This window comes from Mytilus trossulus, chromosome 7 (assembly GCF_036588685.1).
Source record: "Mytilus trossulus isolate FHL-02 chromosome 7, PNRI_Mtr1.1.1.hap1, whole genome shotgun sequence".
Lineage (NCBI taxonomy): Eukaryota > Metazoa > Mollusca > Bivalvia > Mytilida > Mytilidae > Mytilus > Mytilus trossulus.
Window position 1 is genome coordinate 17,308,655 of NC_086379.1, and position 17,023 is coordinate 17,325,677.

General features: G+C 33.4%; 2 protein-coding genes across 2 annotated transcripts; one reads left to right on the forward strand and one right to left on the reverse strand.

The window, feature by feature from the left end:
• Positions 1-219: 219 nt before the first annotated feature.
• Positions 220-3,149, forward strand: LOC134724735 (uncharacterized). The gene has a single exon (XM_063587937.1). The coding sequence runs from the start codon at positions 641-643 to the stop codon at positions 1,190-1,192; it is 552 nt and encodes a 183-aa protein (XP_063444007.1). The 5' UTR covers positions 220-640; the 3' UTR covers positions 1,193-3,149.
• Positions 3,150-8,019: 4,870 nt separating this feature from the next.
• LOC134726865 (centromere protein X-like) lies at positions 8,020-16,561 on the reverse strand. Its single transcript, XM_063591268.1, has 6 exons — positions 16,393-16,561; positions 15,095-15,146; positions 14,008-14,061; positions 12,855-12,886; positions 11,044-11,100; positions 8,020-10,101 (listed from the first exon to the last, which is right to left on the reverse strand). The coding sequence occupies exons 1-6, from the start codon at positions 16,423-16,425 to the stop codon at positions 10,087-10,089; spliced, it is 243 nt and encodes an 80-aa protein (XP_063447338.1). The 5' UTR covers positions 16,426-16,561; the 3' UTR covers positions 8,020-10,086.
• Between the last annotated feature and the right edge of the window lie 462 nt (positions 16,562-17,023).

Consider the following 17,023-nt stretch of genomic DNA (forward strand, 5'->3'; position numbering starts at 1 on the left):
TAAATAATTGTCTATTTTATTCAAAGTTTTCTTCAAACCTTGTCCAACTGACCTGATAACGCCGATATTTAAAATTTAAATTCAATAAATCCAAAGTAAGTCAAATGCAATCCTTTATACCTGTTGTACTGTTGTAGTTATTGCTTATATGATTAAGCAATTTCATATCAACAAATGTATAGTCATTATTTAAATAATTCGGAATACATTTACAATTGATTTCTTTACGTATGAAACATATATCAGACTATACCGGATCAAAAGGAATTATTTAGGCCGTGTAATTTAATACAACATATTTGGACACGTTCAGTGTAATTTGCCGGTTGCATGCTAATTAATAACTTATTGAACTATTATTACGTCAAAGAATATTGTATAGATAAACGCCTGCCAAATTATACGTACGACTATATCATTCAGCATATGGAACGCATTGTGTAGTTTGATAACCACCGTTCAGTATAAATAGATATGTGTATTTGTTTACATGCACACGGGTGTAAACACGAAGCAAAGACGATATAATAACCTTCCTTTTCCTTTTCAAGGATATTGAAAGTAGACTGAAAATTTTCAGTAAATGATTTTGTGATAGGCAACACCGATTTGTTTCCGCTCAGTGTCTTTATAGTTAATCATGGGAGATTTATTGAATCATCGGAATATTATACAAAATAATATAAATATTGAACAGCAATGTGTTATTCCACATTTTCACAATTCAAACTCGCACTTTACTATAAGTCCGCGAGATGCAGCTAAACTGGTACATTCTCAAAGAAAGCGGGAGGACGAAAGACGTTGCTTTTTATTGCAAATAGCATTTTTTCCAGTGTATAGCGATGCAGATATACCAAACTCATGTTTCAAAAAACTTCCAAGGATTGTGAATGGAATTCCATTAGGAGCAGGGGTGTTAGCGAATGAACAGGTTGGAAATATAAGATGGAAATATGTCGAGGGCGGGAAAAAGATGCATACATTCATTTCGAAGCCAATTTGTGAAGAGGAAGCCGAAGAATCAAAGACAGCCATAAAGGATAGCTTTGTGAGACATTCTCAAGTTCTATTTGGAGACATCACTGTCAAGGCAACACTCATTTTATCTCGTTGTATCAATTTCGATGACGATTTTATTATAAACGATATTGCCACTACTTTAAATGAAGGACTACATTTTAGTGATTGATAAAGGTTAAAGTATTTAGGACATCTTTTCATCCACGTCTTTCAGATTTTTCAATCATAGAAGTGATTTTTATATGGCTGCAGATTTTATTTATTATTGGAGAGTTAAATTTTTTCTAACCTTCCTATAATGGTCTGTATATTTTTGCTAGAATAATTTATTTGTTTTGTTTTTTTGTTAACCAAAGTTTGTTTTTATCGTCATATTGGACACCAGAGTAAATATATATATAATGTATCTAATCGGGAATTTACGTTACTTTTTATTGTCCTCTGCACAGAATTATCACATTCCTTCCTAGAAATATACAACATGCTAGAATATAATAATGTGAGACTACTATTAGACTTGTCTTGGGTGATAAAAATCTCCGTAATATACTATTTGTATAACACATGCATAATGTGTAATTGAAAATTTTCATTTGAAGTGTTTCAAGAAAAAAATTTCCGGTTAATTCGGTTACCTTGATGCACTTAATTGCCATAATTGATGCTACTGACGATAATTCGCTCACGTGTCAAAGTCACCCACTGACATAGTTATACTATGCCAAAGTCACTCATTGTTAACATCAAAGTAAGGCAGGGCATGGTTGATTTCTTACTGAAATAAGATCTAATAAGACCTCATACTAGTATCACAATATATAAAAATTACGAAGATTCATTGAAGATTGCTTTTTTTTAAACGATGTGTGTTGTTTTTGGTTTTATTAATTAATCGTAAATAAAACAGAAATGTTTTATAGGCCGGTGTAGCCTACTCATAGAAATAATATAATTTTGGCTGGAACACTGGCAATCCCTTCTAGTTAGATGAGGTTGCGTAAAATAACACCCAAAGGGATGCCTTGGGTGTAGAATTATGATCAGCTATTGGTCAAATACTTTTCGACCGGCATTAAACTCTTGCAAAAGTAGGGTGTCTGTTTGGATGTGCGAGATGTATCAATTCGCGGCCATGTCCTATCATAATTGATGTCAAATACCATGAATACTATTCTCGTTTGAATTGTTTTACATTGTCAAATCGGGGCCTTTTATAGCCAATTATGCGGTATGGGCTTTGCTCATTGTTGAAGGCCGTACGGTACCCTATAGTTGTTAATGTCTGTGTCATTTTGGTCTCTTATTGTGGACAGTTGTCTCATTGGCAATCATACCACATCTTCTTTTTTATAAGTACGCTCTCTGCACGTTTAGAACTCTTGCCACAAGTCAACTATAAGAAGGATCTATAGGTGACTTTCCAAATATGCCTTCATTTGCCTGTGGCATTTAAAATTTGCCAAGTATCCCGGTCGACCCCTTTTTGTAGGCCCTACCTAATAATGTTGAATGTTTTAACTCCATCCGTAGCAGAGGGGGGGCACTTTTACCCACGTCCGCCCGTCCGTCCGATCATTTATTTTCTTTCTTCTGTTTTTTTTTGTACTCACAACCTATGTTTTGACAAATTTATAAAGGGACACATGTCCGCTTTGACCCGCCTTTATTTGCTCCTGGTAGACAATATTAATGCATCTCTATCGGTTCAAGTAATTATTGGTTACACCATATTCAAACAATGCAATAGTTCGTAAATGGTTGTGTTAAGGGGGCTCGCGGGTCTAAATCATTTTTTTTATTTAATATAGGATTTCTATATATTTTTCTATAAACGAACTTTATCTTATACCTAATAGAAAAATGAAATAAAAACATGGGGTCACCGTTCATTTACGATCACAGTCTGCCTTCGAAAGATGCATACATTTTTGTTAATGTCCTTTTTTTCTGTTGAAGTAATAGGAGAAATATCGGTAATATCGAAATATAAAAAGAACTAAATTACAGAAATCGCTTAAATTTTACAATTATTTAGTTTATGTACAGCTTTATTCGAAAACAGCAATAAAAAAATATAGGTCACCGATGAGTTAAAAAAGATATTTCAATTTTAATGCCAAAAAATGGCACCAAAGGGAGATAATTTGGAGCTTTTTCAATGATATCAAAATTTTAAAAGTCACCAACACGAATTGTTTTTTTTGAATGATTTATGGATCGTTTGATAAAGAAACAACTACTAAAGGTAGTAAATAAAATTTGTAATGAAAAACTAAAGTTTAATTTTTTTTGGAAAATCTTATACCCGCGAACCTCCTTAATTATGGTAAAAAAATCCGTCAATTTTGGAAATCGCATACAAATAGAAAAACTATACATGTACAAGCTTTCAACATGTCATCACATCAATTCAAAATATTATACTTGAACTTTTCGTCGATTGGGGTAGTCGTCTGGCCGTAGGGGAAATTTTGATAAAAATATGTCAAATATTAACGTATTTTGGTCTTATGCCGCAGATTCAAACATATTTAAAGATGACACGTGCACTTGTACTACTTTCTCATGCGCACCAACTGTTTCTAGTTATGAAAACATAAAAAATTGAGTGGACATTACTGATACAATATACCAAACAGAGTGGCTATTTGTCCGGCTAGCCGGACGAAGAGTGTCAGGGCTATTTGTCCGGCCATTGTAATGCGCATGTCATATAATGTGCGTTCGAAAGTGTGTGTAATATTATCTTCAGTAGCACCAAGGGAGCGCGTGTAACTTGATCACTGATTTTCAATTTTAAGATCATGGCTGAAAACTGTGATATCAATATTTGTGATAAATTTTGCAGAATTTGACAATGCAACACGATACTATGAACTTCCAAGAATGATATAATTTTATAAAAGGAAAATGGGAAATAAAAGATAATTGATCGGAGAACTATAGTTTAACAAAATTATTTGACTCGCTACAGCTTTGTAAATGGTGAAAAAGATGTTCAAAGCAAGAGTATAGCCGAGAGAGGCACTCGGGAGAGGCATTTACAATTGCATGTATAACTGGGACCGTATAGCTGAATGGAATCTAGCTTAGTTATATTCCAAAAATAAGATTATAAATAATGGGGTAATGAAATACACGGAACAACAAAAATGGGATTTGGAGAAACAAAGAGAAGAGAAATTTGGGGAAAGGAGCACACCGTGTCACCCTTGGGCGTATGACATTTGCGCCGATTTTGAAAATTTTCATTCTTTCATTTGCGCCGATTTCATTTTTCCATTTGCGCCGATTTTATATTTTTACTCATTGGATTTACAGGTAAGTTGCAGGTAAATGCATACTTTTACATTGGCAGAGCACAGAGTATATAGACAAATCAAGTGACATACATGTAGCAATTGGTAAATGGCTTTCCCAATGTTTCGGGTTACCATTCCTTTCCCTAAATGAAATCGACGACTCACTGCTTCACGTTTGACATTGTCTGAAGCTCCGCTCCTTCTGATGACAAATGTCATACATTCTTAGACAACGTACACGTACACATTCAATAACGGTCAACCAATTCGTGATGGCGTCCATAAAATTAACGAAGGGATGATTTCAACTTCATAGTTTGGAACTCTTGGTTTAATAGCTACCAGTACGTATGCCAGACAAAGAAAAGATAGCCTTCGTTATCGACAATAACGCCAAATATAGAAGAGACGAAATCATAAGAAAGGAATATATTAGACGTGTTGCCTATACATACTTGGCAAGACCAGATGTATGATTTGAATTATTCCGTTTTTATGAATTTAAATGCTGTACATATGATTTTACTTCGTCATTTTAGTATAAATAATGTGCTTTTATCTTAGGTTTTTACTTCTTGATTTTAAGCAGGAGAAAACAGTTATATACATGTTATGATTGACAATTCACAACATATGTACAACTGGCTAACGGTCTTTCATGATAAATGAAATAACATTACTTGGATGAAGAGTTGTCTCATTGGCACTCATACCACATCTTCTTATATCATTTCATCTGTAATTTACCTGTTATTTACCTGTAAAAAAATCGGCGGAAATGAAAGAAAAAATCGGCGCAAATGAAATGCAGATCGGCGCAAATGCAAAACGCCGCTCACCCCGAACCCCTCACGTACAATTTAAAAAACAGTGTTTTTAACTTTTTTTGGGGGGGAAAGGGTGGGCATTATAGAAAAATCTCTCACCTTTCATTCAAAATATGGATAACTTTATGTCAAGGGGTCGATAATTCTCTTTGACAGCTACAGACACAATAATTTTGTACCTTTTTTCAGTCAGAAAAAAATCCTTTGGGAAATTGCGTTAACTTCAAATGCACGAGTCAAGTTTGTTTTACAAGTAATTTCTTCTCTCTTCTTATATAACATGTATAACAAATAAACAAATAAGGAATACATATATATGTATGATTTTTAAGGCAATTATTCGTTATCCATATTGGACTATATATACCAGTATGACATGTATGAAGAAAACACCACATAATTTCAATTACCAGTAACAAGATTAGGCCCTAACACTGAAGATTACAAACATGTGCTACCCCCTGGTGCTGCTTAAGATAATATTACACGCACACACAAATATTATAGTGACATGCGTATTGTATTGGCCGGACAAATAGTCCTGGTACTATTCGTCCGGCTAAACGGACAAATAACAACTGCCTATACCAAAATATACAGGTGTGCATACTGCAATTGGGACGTTTATGCGTAAGGATCAATAGTCATAGTAATTGATATGCAAATATAGAGATATTGCGATGGGATTGTATTTTGAAAGAAACATATTAATACAGTGGTGGATAGAGAGATGCCTTCTCTCATAATCCGGATTGACCGATCTGCGAAATGTAGAACTATAAACCGATTAACACACCACTTTCCTCAATTGACAAACTAAAATCCAGGTGAAAATGACAAACAAGGAACATATCAGGAATTTCAAAATAAGTTAAAAAGGAGAAAATGCAAACACAGAAGAAAGAAATCAAACAACAGTGCACATAACCGATGAAAACACGCAAAACTACTAGTATCTGAGAATGATCAACTCGAATCGGAAAAAAAACCATTAGTTTTTCTAGTTTGAATTGATTTGCATCATTTGTCATTTCGGGGCTTTTTATTTATGGCCGACTATGGGTATTGCTCATTGGTAGCTTGTGGCGTATGTTTTTTTAATTTTTGTGTCATTTGGTCTCTTGTGGAAAATTGTCTAATTTTCAATTTACCACATCATCTTTTTTTATATGTAAGAGTATGTCTCCTGTCTCTGACTCTCTGAGATGTTAAAATGGATTCACAACAGCAAACATATACCAGCATTATTAAACACATGGCAACAGTTTTTTGTTCTATTTATACCCCTTATCTTTCAAGTAAGGAACCATATTAAAAAAAGATGAATCTGAAATGGTCCTCTCTGTTGAAAGCATATTACGATATCAAAATTGTCTCCAATTTACAATTTAAAATATATACAGGCTGTGTTGTCGTACTTCCTTTCAGGGCACAGAGGAAATGGACCCGGTATTTTTGAAAGGGGCAAAGAATTAAAACAAATTGGGACTTTTTTTGGCAAAAAAACACATAAAATAATTGTAACTTGCACTTATTTAACGGTTACTGGCGTGTGTCATCTGCCAACAAGCCTTCATGGTAGCACTGAACCTCTCAGTTGGAGTAGCAAATTAAAGATGAACCATTTTGTTTTAGGGTCATATGGGTAAGTGGTAAGTTACAATAGATCTGGATTTTCATCAGATCTGTTAGAGACTGGATGGTAATTATTGATTCACATTCCTGAAGGTCTTAGGAATCCGTGTTTAATCTTTCTTAATAAAAACGTCCTTTCCTTCTGGTCACGCAGCTATCGTCTATTGGTTTTCCTGCGTTCTTCGAGACTTTTCAATCAACCATTGGCGGATCAAGAGGGTCCGGGGTTTGAAACCCCCTTTTTTATAAAATGAACGTCTTATTGTGTAATATATGACACAGACATGTATTCGGTCTGTGCATTTGTTTTTAAATCTATTATACATTCATGAATAAAAAGAATAGAAACCCTATCTAAGAATATCAAATACCTATAGCACAAATGTTTGAAATGTTTACAAGGCTGTATCTAGCTAAAATGTATTAATGAATTCAATAACCTACTGGAATGATTGACCGGCAAAGTTCAAGGAGTTTAATAGTACGATAACTATATCCTATTATACAAATTATTTCAAAAACCTACCAGTGCAAAAATGTTACAGAACTTTAATAATTAATTCAGAGTAGTAAATTTATCGTCATTACCTTGAACATAATAAAATATAAAAAGGTCAATTTAAAGCTTTCAACAAAGAAGGTAATCGACCAATATAAGCTGTGAATTATGATTTATGACGGTGTTGACAGGGGTTACCCTTTTCCCACTTCCATACATATCCCTTTTACTCGAAGACGAAAAACTGTTAAGTCCCCCCCCCCCCCCCCCCCCCAGAATATCCATAGGTTTGCTCTTCATCACCCAGTTCCTTCTGCCCCTTCAATATATATTGACACAGCAACACGGTAATTAATCAAGTGAACGATTTACTGTATCAATTATTGAATGTGTTTTACATTTCACCATATTAATTACTTCCATAGTATCATGATTAAAATGGTAAAGGTGTAAATAGTATATCAAATTTCCTAGTGAATAAAATATTTAATATGTAAATTAGTACTTGGCCTGATTAGAATCGATTTACAAATACACCTTTATAACAAGTACATTTTGCTTACTACAACCAAAAGACAAATTTATATTATTAATCCATACTTAATATTATTCAAGGGCAATAACTTTATAAGGATTCAGTTAACAATGTCCATCATTTAAATAATGTGTAGATTTCATTGTGGTTATTTCGTTTGTTGCTATTGTAAACCGTTTATACGATAACAAAAAAACATAAAACTCATCTTTAATGAACTTCTATAATGAATCAATTGACAATTCCTGCTAATTTGTAGACCTTAATTTTTTGAACATTTTTCTCATTTTTTTTAGTAAACACAGATCTTTCAAGGGCAATAACTCATGTAAACTTACAATTCACTTATATTGCCAGATCTTATTTTGCTGAAATCTTACAACTTGAGAACTCTTAAAGACTTTCTTCTGTGTTTTAAAACAAACAAGAATGTGTCCATAGTACACGGATGCCCCACTCGCACTATCATTTTCTATGTTCAGTAGACCGTGAAATTGGGGTCAAAACTTTAATTTTGTATTAAAATTAGAAAGATCATATCATAATCATAGGAAACATGTGTACTAAGTTTCAAGTTGATTGGACTTTAACTTCATCAAAAACTACCTTGACCAAAAACTTTAACCTGAACTTCACACTATCATTTTCTATGTTCAGTGGACCATAAAATGGGGGTCAAAACTATAATTTGGCATTAAAATTAGAAAGATCATATCATGGGGAACATGTGTACTAAGTTTCAAGTTGATTGGACTTCAACTGTTTTTAAAAATACCTTGACCAAAAACTTTAACCTGAAGCGAAAGGACGCACGGACGCACGAACAGAGGCACAGACCAGAAAACATAATGCCTCTCTTCTATCGTAGGTGGGGCATAAAAATATACATAAAAAGTAAACATCAAAATTCAAAAAGGCAATAATTCCTAATTGAACAGACACCAAGCACTAATAAAATTTACATACTAGAAATCACAAACTAAAAAACAGTTTTTAGTTATGTTGGTATTCAAAGGCCATAGATTAGAGAAACGGGAATCTTAGACTTCACAACATTCTGGGAAAAAACTGAATATTATTAGAACTTAGAGAGGTCTTCATGAAATCCATCCTCATACTTTCTGTCAAGTTGATTAATCTGAAGATCTTATTGTTCTTGTCTTTTTTACTTTTAGAATTTCTCTCCATCTGTTATTCTTTGAGATAATACAGGGCAAAATAGTCATTTCAATCCAAATTAAGATGTCAGAGAATTTTGAAAATTCCGTAGATAGATTTTTAACCTGCAATTACTGCGTCAGAAAAAGAGATCTAATCCAAAAACTTTATTTTATTCTCTATGTTCAAGTTTTAGCAAGTGGCTATTTTTGTTGATGTACATAATCCCGATGACAATTTCAAACAACATTTCCTAAGGAATTTACAGGTCAAGTTAAATGAGACTTGGCCCAGTATTTCATAAATGATTTTTTTTTAAATGTTATGACAATAAATGAACAACGAATGACGATGATGACTGTCCCAAAGTGATGGCAAAAGCTTTAGTAAGCTAATAATAACCCAAAACTTTGAAATTTGCTAAAAACATGTCAGGAGCAACAACACCAATGATGATGATGACCAGTTGGAGGAGGAGGGAGATAGGGATGAAAAATATGACTTTGATTATGGATGGTTGCATATGATTGTATGCAAGAAAAGAACAAATTTTTATATGAATTTTTGTTCCAGACTGTTACCATGGTTACACTGAGTAGGTTTTGAAACCTTTTTCTGCAAAGGGTTGCAGAAAGATGTCAACCTTCCAAGACTATGAGAGTACTAGTACTTGTTCTTACTCCTAAATACAGTGTGATTGCGGGAGGTGCATTTTTTTTTACCGATTTTTCAAATTTGGTTCAATCTTATGGGGATCAAAATCACAACCTAATGTACTCACTGAGTACATGTTAATGAGATGGCAAAGACAGTTTTTTGACTTTGAACTTAATTGACCAGTTTTTGCTTTTACTGTATAAATCTGAATGCTTTGGGAGTCTTGAACAAACCAGGAATACTGACTAGCGCCTCTCACATCAGAAGAGAAAAAATGGACCACACAGGTGGTTGACCATCACACATCAAGCATGTCTAAATATATTTTGATTAAGTATAATATTTTTAATAATAATGTAAAACATCATAAGTCTATGAAATTTATAATCTTTAACAGTCCATATAACACCTTCACAAGGTATCCATTCATCTTCTGGCAATATCATCATCTCAGAAATCCAGCAACTGACAAAAAAAAATCTATTTGTGAATATACATAACAAAATAATCACACAATAGACAATTTCAAACCTATTAGAATATATTTGTTAAACTGTTGAAGGTAAATTATTATATGTTTTACTATTCATGATTAATTCTCAGGACAAATCAACTTTTCTTTTTATTCTATTGTGGGGAAATTTATTTCCATGGGTACCAATGTTTGTTGAATGCAGAAAACTTGTCTTTTCATGGATATTTGATTTTGTAGTTTTGCCAAAGTATGCATACAACCTGATACAAAATTTGTCTTTCCTTGAACATTGAAATTCATGGTTGACCTGTACCCATGTAAACTGTTAACCACAAAAAATGGTATCCATCGAATAATAACGAATCAACAGTATTCAACTATTCACCCACTTAATGTTATACTGTAGTTTTAAAACATTTAACCCCAAGATAAAGTGTAAAATGAAATGTTTAAGTTCTGGTTTCTGTGTATATTATTGTGTGTTTGTTTTATCCAAATTGGATAGACGTCTAGGGGAAGGTTGGGAGCTCATAAAACCCTCCACATTTTTATCCCTGTCCCAAGTCGGGAACCTATAGCCTTTGTTTGTCTTTTATGTTTTTTAAATTTTGGTTCATTTATATGTTTTATAGGTCAGTGTAGCATCCATTTCTCTGTAGAAGTACCGGTATACATATTGCTCCAGGGCAAGCTGAAGCCCTTCCTTGGGTGTGGTATTTTCTCACTACATTGAAAACCCACTGGCGGCCTTAGTCAGTTTTCTGCTTTTTGCTCAAGTTTTTTCTCTTTGACAAATTCTCTATTTCCATTCAGAAACCTATTTTATAATTTACAGTATTTTAATAGATTATAATGAAGAATTTTGCATTATATACATAATGTTATACAATAACATTTATGCCTGTAAAAAGATATAATACATTTAAACTTACAAGTTGTGGAAGAATTTTCTCTAGATGTTCAATTGACACTGTGGTAGTGCTGTCTTTCTGAAAAAATACATTTTAAACTAGATATCATTGAGATGGAAGCCATCTCTGTGGGCCCCGCTGTCAACAACGTGGGGTAAATATTAGTTATATGGATAATCTGATATGAAGCATTATTTGAAGTTATTACATAGTCTCATGTGTGATTTCAATCTAAGATTTTAAGTTAAAACTGATAAATATTCTTATCTTACTTTCATAGTATAATAGTGATATGACTGCATGATGTGAACTAATTGTTGACTACTCTAAGGTGACTTCTGGATATATGGATTGATGTTTGAACAATATGTTTAAAGGTGCTGCCCAATTGATATTTGTCACATATTTTTAGAATTATGCCTTCAATATATTATGACCCACCAAGTATAAAGTATGAAATATTAACGGTTCTCGAGAGGTAGAGCGGACACAATTTGTTAAGAACAACGAACGGATGGACAGACCGACAGACTGACCTTAGACCTAGGATGCATACATTATGACACATTCTCTGGTGTTGGTTTATATATATGTTAAGTTGAAAATGTTTGTCAGGTATAAAGTATGAAATAATAACAGCTGTCCTCTCAAAATATAGTGTGGATCAAATTTGTAAGCGATGGACAGACCAACAGACAGACAGACCTTTGACCTAGGAAGTGGTACATACATCATGATACACCCTCTGGTGTTGGTTAAAATGGATTTCAAGTATAATATTTGAAATCATAATGGTTTTCAAGTTCTAGAGTGGACACAATCTTCACCACAGGACACAGGATTGTCAACTGAAACCAAAGTTTTTTTGACGTTGACCTTTGACCTAAGAAGTTGTACATACATCATGACACGCCTTCTGGTGGTGGTTAAAATGGATGTCAAGTATAAACTTTGAAATCATAACGGTTATCTAGATATGGAGCGGACACGATCTTCACCACAGGACAAGGGGTTGTCAACTCTAAACCAAAGTTTTTGACCTTGACCTTTGACCTAGGAAGTTGTACCATACATCATGACACGCCCTCTGGTGGTTGTTAAAATGGATGTCAAGTATAAACTTTGAAATCATAATGGTTATCTAGATATGGAGCGGACACAATCTTCACCACAGGACACGGGGTTGTCAAGTAAAACCAAAGTTTTTGACCTTGACCTTTGACCTAGAAATTTGTACATACAACATGACACACCCTCTGGTGTTGGTTGATAATCATGTTAAGTATTAAGTATGAAATCATAATGGTTCTCTAGATATGGAGCGGACACGAAAGTGTTACGGACGGACGGACGGACGGACAGACTGATCACTATAGGGCGACCCGACTTTTAGTCGGGGCCCTAATTAAAGTGTCAACATACTTGTCATTTCTGTTAACACAATCATGTCTCACTTCCAACTAGCCTAGCACTCAGCTAATTGTTTGAAAATTGTTTCCTTTTTTATTTCAGTTATGAAGCGTGATAGTTCTGTCTGGTCAAATTAGTGTGATTCTTTTTTAACTCTTTCTAAAATCTTTTGACATTAATTGATCAGAAAGGGAAGCTAAAACTGATGCCGGTAAAGTGAACCTCATTGGCTTTGAATATATTACACATGCAGGCCATAGATTTGTGTAAAGCAACATAATAAGCCATAAAGCATGTTAACATGGTTAAGAAATGAGTAAGTTTTTCACTTTTTATAAATCTGATTCATATGATAAGTAAAGTTCCAAAGCAATAAAGTTTGTCCCTTTTTTTATAATCAAAAAGTATACTATATAACTCACCTCTGCTTCTTTGCAGGACCTCATTATTGCCTCTGAAAAAAGCAAATAAATTGAGAGTACATGTATTTGATCATATAAAAGTACCTGTTTTTAATAGGCCAACTAATGCTTTCAATGCACGGGCAATCTTTCCAAAGAAAAAGCCACCAGGTAATTGGCTTCTAACATGTCTCAATTGAGGTTTTTATAATAAATGAGTATTGTGTGCTTAGAACTTAGGATTATAGAATAGGCCAACTAATGCTTTCAATGCACGGGTAATCTTTCCAAAGAAAAAGCCACCAGGTAATTGGCTTCTAACATGTCTCAATTGAGGTTTTTATAATAAATGAGTATTGTGTGCTTAGAACTTAGGATTATAGAATAGGCCAACTAATGCTTTCAATGCATGGGTAATCTTTCCAAAGAAAAAGCCACCAGGTAATTGGCTTCTAACATGTCTCAATTGAGGTTTTTATAATAAATGAGTATTGTGTGCTTAGAACTTAGGATTATAGAATAGGCCAACTAATGCTTTCAATGCACGGGTAATCTTTCCAAAGAAAAAGCCACCAGGTAATTGGCTTCTAACATGTCTCAATTGAGGTTTTTATAATAAATGAGTATTGTGTGCTTAGAACTTAGGATTATAGAACTACATGTATATACATATACAAGAGATGAAGAGAAAGTGGATCAAATTGAGGCTTGTGCTTACTAACTACAATGTATAATTATCTTTTCTTTCAACTTCTGTAAATGCATGTATTTTAAATGTAATACAGATACTTATTACTTTAAGAATGACCACAAGGTGAAGATCTTTAAATGAAGTATATACAACATATTATTCTAGAATAGAGACAACAACTTGATATAAGCATAAAACAATCATAGCGATCATTTGGGTCTTTAACACAGCAAGAAAATCCCTCAAAATGCTGTAACTGGCTTCAACTGGCCTCTTTTAAAACATAGTGTTTACTAGTTCAGTATAATTGACACCACACTAAATTCTGAAATGTACCAATGAACCAAAATTTTAGAATACAAGACTAACAAAAAATGTACAATAAAACTCAGTTTAAAAGAAGGTCGAGTTCAATCTAAGAATAGGTAAAAGAATGATTATATAAAAAGTTCATTAGCTCTGAACAAAACTACTGGTACCTACCTGTTATAAAGAGTCCAATCAACTCTCTGGACAAATGTATAGCTTCACTGGTCACTGAAATAAAAACAGATTAAACGATTAAAGTTTAATATTTTTCAGGTTTCTAATTATCATATTCTTATTTACAATATTTTGTAGCATTGTGAGAGTTTTATAATGAGATTCCTATTCACATTTGATACAACAATCATTTGGCAATGTTAATATAAACTCAAAGACAAAATTGATAAAAGTTGTGTTTTCTCTAACATGCCTATTTTTTAAGTACATGTGTACATATGTAGCAGGTAGGCAGGGGTGGATCCAGCCATTTTAAGTATTGGGTGGTTCCCAACCCAGGACAAAAGGGGGGGGGGATGTTCCAACTATATGTTTCCATTCAAATGCATTGATCGGCCAAAAAAAGGGGGTTCCACCCCACCCTCCTTGATCCGCCAATGGCAAGTAAGAAATAAGCAGCCTTTAAGAGTTTTTTTTTTAGGTCTGACATATTTAATTTTGCGTACATTGTTTTGTTATACATTTCCTATCAGATTTCTCTATGAGATGTTTCACAGTCACATTTTTTAATGTCCAGCCTTTTGAAGCCAACAATGTGGTATGGGTTTTAATCATTATTGAATGATGGACATGTATGCCATTGTATGGTGACCTTTAATTGCTTATAACCACTTATTCAAATTCTGGTAGACAGTTGTCTCATTGGCAGTCATACCACATCTCCTGAGTTGTATATTGATAAGTAGAAAGAAGTGTGTGCAACATTGGCAAAGTTTTTATCAATAACTCTAATAACACAGAAAACTTAACAGCCAGAATACTAGTAGTCAACTAGAAGGCTATAGAACTTATCATTATTTTGAAATCAGCAACACTTGAACTATTGATGTGATGCATAGACCAATCATTTTTCCTCATTATTCATTCTTTGTGGTATGTACATCAGACATTTTCTATTCATAATTATGATGTCAATATTTTACAGCCTACAGGAACCTTCATGATGTACAGTAATCATAAATGGATAACATCAGAAAATTTTTGTAGCTACACCTCCTTTTTTTGCAATTATCACTAAGAAACTTACTCTTGGTCTTCTCATCTTTGAAGAATGACTGTAACATACACTGTATTGTTTTCTGAAATATAACAATTATTTGATTTTAATTTCTTCTTCATCATCATCATGGTTATGTTCTTGATGGATATTGTTATAAGCATAAGATACATAGATGCAATGTATTTAAAACAGAATATCTGTCATTTTGTCTGTTTCTAATACATTTTTTGTACATGTATATGTGTAATTATATTAATCAATAGAAATATTACCAAGATTTACAATGCACTTGTACTTATTGACTGGGTATGAGTGGAATAGTAAGTTAATTGTCCCAAGGAGCAACTATATACCTTAATTATCGCTATTTGTCCGCCATTACTGGAAATTACACAGGTTCCCGTAAAATTTTGACGTCACAAAGCAAAATATCTGATGCCACAATAGAAAAGTGATTGTTGTATGCGTCAAAAGTTCAAGCGGCGGGGTCAGCCGTGATTAGTGATAAGGTGTATTGTCCTGGGGTGTAGCTGTATTTGAGGGACAATAAACTTACTATTCCCCGAATATACAGTCAGTTTAAGTTTTATTATATTGAAAAAGACAACAGACAATAAATGGCAGTGATAAATCAACTATCGTTATATTAAAAAGAAGAAACCATAATGTTTACTTCATAGATATCTTCAATTGCTAAGGCTATGTCTTACACTGGCGTGAACCCTATACGAGATTATAGGTAAAACACGACGTTGTTACTCCTGCGGTTTTCAAAAATCCTCCAATTGCGTAATAGTCCGAGATTACTCCGACGTCCGACAGCTGTTTTGCCACAGCCCCTCTTGTCTGGCAAAACAGCCGTCAGACATCAGAGTTATCTCGGAATAATTGCATAACTGCATTTAAAATTCTGTGAAATATAATGATGCTTGTGGTCAAATAGTTTCACCCTGGTCCAATAGTTGGAAATTTTTTACCAGTTCAATAGATGAATAGTTATAAGTTTGTAATTTGCAAAATATTGAGAATAGTGTGTACTTATTTTACACAGAAAATGATAACTGAGGTATAATAAATATAGATATAATGTTTCAAGAACCAGATTTTTGAGTAGTCATGCTATTCTGCACTGTTCAACAGTACTTACAAGTAGTCTGTACAACACTCAAAAGTCATTTGGGACTAGTCCAAATAATTATGACGTCTTGAAAGGCTATTATAATTTTTTTCTTTGACGCCTGTCGAAGTAAGGCGTCAAAGAAAAAAATTATAATAGCCTTTCAAGACGTCATAATTATTTGGACTAATTTGGGACAAGTTCATACTTTTTTAAAAAGGATCCCGTATTCCTCAGTCATGGCAATCTTATACAGAAAAATGTTTGATTAAAATATTTCAGTGCCCATCCACTTGCAAGCTGCTCATTCGAAACAAATAATCAAATCCAAATAATGTCTAGAGGACTTTCGAATTTTCCGCCACTAACCGGATATCGTTATAATAACTTTGGACTCAATTTCGGTTGTGATTCGTGTATCCGGAGATTTTTTTTCAACAGCCGCACAATCTTAAATTTGTCCACTTTGTTGCACTACCAGGGATTTTACGAACAGAAAAATTAATATTTCAATAACATAGGCATGACAAATAAGTTTTACACTCCTCTACTCCCATATTCGGAAGAAGAAGAAGAATAAAGTAAACCCCCCTCCAAACAAAATTATATTTAAAAAATCTGAAATAACTCAAAGCACAAAAAAGCTCTGACAGAAAAGATTACAATTTTCCCATTGATTATATATGAAATAGATGTTGAATTGTCATTTCCTATGCTTAATTGTGTATTTAAAAAAAATCTAAATAATTTTGCACTGGACCCGATTCCTCCGCCTTATCTCTATATTTAAGCACCAATTTATTTTCTATTCTTTTAATTTATTTTCTATTCTTTTAACA

Excerpts from the sequence above, each read along its gene's own strand:
- LOC134724735 (XM_063587937.1), top strand. The coding sequence starts at position 641 with ATGGGAGATTTATTGAATCATCGGAATATTATACAAAATAATATAAAT.
- LOC134726865 (XM_063591268.1), bottom strand. The coding sequence starts at position 16,425 with ATGACTGAGGAATACGGGATCCTTTTTAAAAAA. Across the intron at positions 15,147-16,392 it reads ACGGGATCCTTTTTAAAAAA|AAAACAATACAGTGTATGTT; the intron begins GTATGAACTTGT and ends GTTATATTTCAG. Across the intron at positions 12,887-14,007 it reads GATTGGACTCTTTATAACAG|AGGCAATAATGAGGTCCTGC; the intron begins GTAGGTACCAGT and ends TGCTTTTTTCAG.